Source organism: Silurus aristotelis (assembly GCF_946808225.1).
Source record: "Silurus aristotelis genome assembly, chromosome: 5".
NCBI classification, from domain to species: Eukaryota; Metazoa; Chordata; class Actinopteri; order Siluriformes; family Siluridae; genus Silurus; species Silurus aristotelis.
Genome location: NC_139578.1, coordinates 14,707,269 through 14,714,343, shown reverse-complemented (window position 1 = coordinate 14,714,343; position 7,075 = coordinate 14,707,269). Strand labels below are relative to the sequence as shown.

The 7,075-nt window shown below is 39.2% G+C and overlaps 1 protein-coding gene across 1 annotated transcript; it reads left to right on the top strand.

Moving 5' to 3' along the window:
• Positions 1–261: 261 nt before the first annotated feature.
• On the top strand, positions 262–6,683 carry ovol1a (ovo-like zinc finger 1a). Its single transcript, XM_083541152.1, has 4 exons — positions 262–907; positions 4,510–4,748; positions 5,036–5,327; positions 5,546–6,683. Exons 1-4 carry the CDS (start codon positions 808–810, stop codon positions 5,884–5,886), a joined length of 972 nt encoding a protein of 323 aa, XP_083397278.1. The 5' UTR covers positions 262–807; the 3' UTR covers positions 5,887–6,683.
• Positions 6,684–7,075: the final 392 nt, after the last annotated feature.

Genomic DNA, 7,075 nt, shown 5'->3' with positions numbered 1-7,075 from the left:
AACCACTGAGGTGGTGTAAATATGAACATTTTGGGTGACTATAGTGGCGATGAGTATTACTTTTTGTGGTAATTGGTGTGTTCGTGGGCCTACGTGTAAAAACAATCTTTCACTCTACATCGCTTTATTTCTACTTCTAGGCCTGATGCATTCAGTCGCTCGAAGCGCAATGGTGACTGGTAGCGTGCGTGTGTGTGTGTGTGGGGGGGGGGGGATGGGGGGGGAGAACCGGTTGGACAGGTAAAGCGTAGAGGTTGGGTCGGGTTTGTTGTCACCGTTATTTCCAGGCGCATGCGCGCTGCCACCTGTTTCCTCATGAATGTGTACCTGCGCCTCAATCAACCTTTGAAATTCGTCGTGCCGTGGCTCAAGTGAGCGGATCGACACATTTCCTCCATCGTTCTGGCCTGGCTTTCGATCAGGCGGCTGGGCGGTTAGTATACGCAAATTCGGTTCAAGGAACAAGCTCGGAGTGTGGAAGTTACGGAAGAGAAGGAGGCAGGGCGCGCTAAAAAAAAAAAAAAAAGTGGACAAATGGTGGGAGACGCCACGGGAACCTGTAGCCTATAGGTACAAAAGTTTGTAGAGGCAGCGAGGTGAGGTGAGAAGGGAGGAGATCGAAACAGATCCGCCGGGGTCTCGATTGAATCGCGGATCGTCCTACAAAGCAGGTATATGTATTAGTTGAATCACCTGTGTGCTGAATTTGGACAAAAGTGTAGCGACTACAGCGTTACACTAACTACAATAGAGAGAGAGAGAGAAAGAGAAAGAGATAGCGGAGAGCCACCTGGAGAAGTCAACAACATGCCACGAGCATTCCTGGTGAAAAAGCACAATGTTTCACCCGGCAAGAGAAGCTGGAGTGATCTACCTGACCACGAACGAGGAGACATTTACATACCAGGTGAGCAGCACACACTCATTACACTGCATACATTTTAGCCCAAAAAACACAGGCCGAATAACGGTATACAAAAAACTACGTAAATTTTTCATGCTCAATCCTTTTAGGCATGAAAATAAAATTGCAGGGTTTCGTTTACAGGCAAAGTTATTTATTACTTTAAATTATAGCCAAAACATGTTTGTTTGTTTTGGTTTTTTTAACTCAAGCAAGTTCGGTTCTTCGAGGTGATTTTATCCCACAATGCTGATCTGATTTCTGTATATTAAATTCATTCGGTTTGTAGCTTGTTAACTAAACCAATGACTTCGTGAACATCGAATTATTATTTTTTTTCTTCAAGTTTTGAAGTATTAAAAGTGTGTGCGCGTGCGCGCGCGCGCTAAAAAGAACCAAGGAGCCCGTTCCAGCCTGACCTTTAGCCCCAGCTGCCTTCCTTATAGACTCGACGTAACAATTCATTGCAACACGTTATTGCGTTGCGCACATCAAAACCTCGAACACAACATTTGGAAAAGCTCTCTAATCCGCTTTAATGCGCGAGAGTTAAGACAGTGGTTGCTTTGGGGTGGAGTGGGTTTAAGGAGAAACGCCGGTTTATACCCACACAGACGTTTCGACGGCCATGACAAACAGAGTCATGTGTGATCTTGACAAGGGTTTTGGCAAAGCAGGCAAAGGTTTTGGGTATCAGATAACTTGCTTTTCCACCTAACGGAATACCAGAAACACAATCCTCTCTTTGTGAGCCCCTTCCCCATGCTCATTCCCCATCTCTATAAACTACTAGGGTAATAATTGACCAAAACCTGAAGGATTTAAACCCACAGTTAGATGCTCATTTCCGAGCAGGATGTATTGGGATGTAACTTTTTTGTTATAACATCGTTTTTTTTTTATTATTATTATTATTATTATTATTATTATTATTATTATTATTATTATTCTTGCCTTCAAAACGAAAATATATATATTTTTTGTCTGAGAATTTTGTGAATAAATAATTTAGGCTCGTAATTTGTTTTGCCTTTTTAAAATAATGCTTTATTATCATTATAATTATTATAATTACTATACACTATACATATATACATATATACTATACACTATACATATATTCTGCAAACTCTTTTAGAGCACTTTTAGAGAAACTTTTTCATCTACTGTCGCCCTATAATGTGGTATGTAGTTAATGCTGTTAAACTTGTTTTGTTTTTTGTTAGGGTAATTGCCATAACAGACAGTGTCGTAGTTTCATTTCGAGCTGAACGCAAAACCAAAGCCTGTCCTTATAGAGAATTGAATTTGGTCTTAAAACGTCAGAAAACAGTGTGGGGAAGTTTGAAGATAGATGTATCATGTTCTTAACACTTTTTTTTCCTTCTAAACGACTAGTAAAGAATATAATTTGTTACCTATGATAATATTGAACTTGCAAAGGTAGTGCTACTTATTAGTCTATCATTTATTTGTTCGGCAAGTAAAGGATCTTTTTTTATCCTATCAGTGGCTTTGTGGTGCACGGCTGAGTTAATGAACAGTGAAGGAAATAACGGATTGAGGCCGAGGTGCCGCTGCTGTTCCTCGCTACACCTTTAGCAAACATGGCCCAGAGTAAACTCTCCTGCAATGGGCTAGGCCTGCTCTCCACCTTCCTCTACTGATTAGCCGCCCTAGTGTTTTTTTTATTATTATTATTTGACTACACGGCACGCATAATCAGTACATGCGGATCGTTTAATTCAGTTTTAGGTTCTAATGTTTCAATCCGCGCGCACAGATTTCCCTTTTTCCTTTAACACTATGGGAGAGCCTGAACCCGTGGGGTTGTGACGTCAGCAGCGTGGTGCCACCGCTGCGAGATAAGACTTGAAAAGTGGATTTGGATTGGAGCGTAGTGCAAGACAATAAACCGGGCAGGAGCTCTGCACATTCATTATGCTCGCTTTTTTTTCTTTGTGATTTAGTCGTATCGGTTTCAGTCCGTTTCCTTAAATGCGGGTATATTGCTTAGTATTTATTTTTTTTTTTAATACAACGTGAAATTTGGATGTTAAAGAATGTGAAATGGGTCCTTACATTTTTTTAAATTATGCAATACATTTAATGAAACAATTAATTAAACTTGATACTGCAGGTCCGTGTCAAATAATGTAACATAAATATTTTTTCGGTTTAAAAAAAAGTAAATTTTACATTTCATATCCTATGTCAGACACCCCAATAATTGTACAATAATAATAGCACATAAAACGGACACTTCCATATTCATTGCCTGTGCGATTCAAAATATATTTGTGATAGGAATCATTGGCATACAGCTGGAGACAGATACATCCAACTTGGTATAAAATAAATAAGAAAAATCAGTGCTTCAGCTGTAAGGAAATGCTGCCTGTTTTTACTCAGTATGTGTTCCTACATTTGAGTCATAAAACAACAACAAATAGCCATTTTGTAAAAAAAAAAAAATAATTTCTTTAAACTATACTGTACTGTAGCAAGCTGCTTGTACAGTTAGCCAGAGTTTGTATCACACCTCCTTAATATACATATTTATTTAGTTCATTAGTTAATTAGTTAGTTAAACTTTGCCATTATTGCATAATGTAGAAAAGTGGTAGTGTAATACCAGTTAGTTGGAAATTATATCAAGATTTTATTTTTTAATGATTCCACTAATAGTGGTTTTCAAATAGCCTTATACGCTGACGTTAGGATATAAGAGAACATGATAAATTACTGAGGTTCTGTTTGCAGCCCATGCATTGTGTTGTATGTATGTTTGTATAAAGTGAGATGATAAGCCTGTGTCTCTAGCTTGGCCAGTCAGACTGGTAATGCCGTAACAGGAGTGGCTGACTTCAGTACAGGACAATACAGTTGCACACACACACCTGCCTCCCACCCAACCATGCACCGACACACACACACACACACACACACACACACACACACATATGCACACCCTCCCTAAAGGCACAACTGTCCCCAGTTTTTTGAGAGCCATACACTACATCCAGTTTCAAATAATCTGCAGCTTCTTTCTTAAAACCTAGAACATGTTTCAGTGGAACTATGTAAGAGTTTATATTTTAAGTTATGTCAAATTCTCAAATTATTATAGTTAAGACAATAACTTGTACTACAGACTAACTATATGCCCACTCATATGTGGACATCTGACCATGATTCCCATATGTGCTTTTAGAACAACTTATTTCAAACAGAGTCCCCCTTTGCTGATAACCTCCACAAATTTTGGGATGATTTTCCTTGAGATTTTGGAGCGTGGCTGTGAGGTTTTGTTCATTCTGCCCCAAGTGCCTTGGTGAGATTTGGAACTGATGTCAAACAAGAAGGTCTAGGACGCAGTCTGTATTCCAATTTATCTCAAAGGTGTTTAAAGATTAAGGGTCTGTACATGGAGCTCAATTTGTGCACAGAGTCATTTTTATTCTGGTGCAGGTTTTTCCATCACTGAAGGAATTCTATATTTCTGTGGTTCCCGCATGCTAGAGAAGAGTAATATATAGGTGACTCACTGATATTGGACATAATTTTGGCAATACATTACTACCATTAATATTCTTCCCCCCCAGTGTCTGTGTCCACTCGAGCTCTGTGGGATGAGACAGAGGCAAGTACAGCTGAGGTGGCCCTTTGTCTGTCCACACATAAAGAACGCAACAGATGTACACAGAAATATATGCAAGAGCCATGCACATTGGTTTCTACAGCTGAACTGCCCTCCTGTACTGCTCTGGGACAGCAGCCCAGTCCTGAAACCGAGCGCATCCGAAGTACACAGAGCAGCACATATGTCCGATCCAAGATCAAGGTGAGGCTCTCTCAGAAATGTGCCTTTCATTAAGTTTCTATTTTCGTATCTAGCAAAAAACTGGTTTGACTTGCAAAGTTTCAGTGTTAGTTACCTGTGTATTTTGATTCGGGAATTAACTCTGGTATGTGGCATCATTTGCGTACAAGCTGATCTATTATTTAACTTATAAACTGAGAAACTGAAGGAAGCTTTTTGAAGTTAAGATGACTTGTTCTTGTTGAACAAATTGTGACTAGCTTCCAGCCTTTTTGATATACTTTTTTTTTTATGATTTATGTTTACAGGTGACTACAGGTGAACTCCCTGTCGAAGCTCCGCTTACTATTCTGAGCACAGCTGCTGATCCTCCTGTCACTGTGGCAAACCCACGTCCCACAACTAGCACTGAAACGACATCTGCACCTATAACAGGGGGAACCTATGCATGTCAGGTGTGCCAGAAAGTGTTTCAGTACCAACGCATGCTTAACAGACACCTGAAGTGTCACAATGAACAAAAACGGCATCTGTGCAGTTTCTGCGGCAAGGGCTTCAATGACACCTTCGATCTCAAGAGGCATGTGCGCACACATACAGGTATGTGATCACAAAATATTTTGTTGGTTAAATTACTTTCAGACAGAGGAGGTTGACAAAACAGATTTCAGATTTGTGTAATATTGTATACAAATATACAGTTACAGTTTCAGATTTCTTGAGCTCCTACTGCAAGGCTTTAGGCCAAAACCCTGTTTCAGTACACTGCACACAGACTCTTAAATATATGTAAATCCCTGCCTTCTGTCTTGTTTCAGGTGTTCGTCCCTATAAATGTAATTTGTGTGAAAAGGCCTTTACCCAGCGCTGCTCTCTGGAGTCCCACATGAAGAAGATCCATGGTGTGACGCAGCAGTATGCCTACAAGGAACGACGCACCAAGCTCTATGTCTGCGAGGAATGTGGCCACACTGCTTCCACCCAGGATTCATTGCTGCGCCATCTTCATACTCAGCATCCAAACAGTGCCTTCTTGCGGGCCAAGGGGGCACGTAGACATTCAGGGGGAGCAGGTGTTGTTGTACGGGAGGAAAACTCCCTGCCTGGCTCTCCTTTATCTTTGAACAGTGATGACACGACAGGATCAGGAGGAAGGTAGAAAGAGTTGAGATTGATTGAGACATAAAATAATATTGTCATAATAGACATTATTCACAGTATGTCAGCTGGATCAAATGCAATGTTATTTAAAATATGACAAGTGATAAATTAAAACTGGAAACTTAGCAAGTGAATAAAGTGAATGTCAAGTGAAAGACTTTGACATATTAGAAAAGCTGATGAATGGTCCCTGCAGTAATCATCAGTTTACACATTAACTATATATGAGGGCTGGCTCTTCTTTTTTGAAATCAGTGAACAGCTAAATAATGATTATGCACTAGTTTAGTTTACATTAAAAAGTTGAAAAGAAAACACTTTGATGTAAATAGTACTCCATTTTTGCTCAGGGGTGAAACAATAAAAAAAAAACTTTCTAAAATATTGTGATATTAAAATTATGTCGTATTTTGTTGCAAGGAATTATGGAAGCGGGAATGGGATGGTGTTTGGTCAGTAATTACTGATGTAATATATTTTTTCTTAAATGTATGAAGAAATGTGTATTTATCAAGGTGGTGTCTAGTTTTCTCTTGGTGGAGTTTGTCACATATTTCAGATTTTATACATTTATAAGAACATATAAATCTCTGTACATAATATGAACATTTTCTTATTAATTAGTATCCTCAAGGGTAAGATTTGAGTTTAATATGAAATATGTGCTCACTACAGCTACTGTCTAAGATCCTAAGTGTACTAATGGAGATTTGTATTCAGGCCTGATAGTTTAACTAGAGACACTAAAGTACTGTATGAAATTTTACAATAAACTTTTATTTTATGTTACACATACTGAACAGTAAAAGAAGTAATTGTTTGCCTGCGTTGATATGAGCCGTGTGTGTGTGTGTGTGTGTGTGTGTGTGTGTGTGAGTGAGGAGGGGGAGTGGGCGGACGCTAAATGAGCATAGAGCGGATTCCAGGTCCGTGTTTGGTCTTGTTGTTGGAATTTACTAGCCGCCTCATTACAGGTTTTCTAGATGTTAACGGTCCAGGGGTGTTTTTGTTTGGCCCGTTATGTTCCCGTTAGTAATTATTATCCCACTCAAAAATAGTTTTCTTTTTGTAATTATTTATAATGAAGAATGTAGCCATATAATCTATATATAGTTCCAATCGTGAACACGCTTATAAGTTTGTGTGTGTGTGTGTGTGTGTGTGTGTATATATATATATATGTGTGT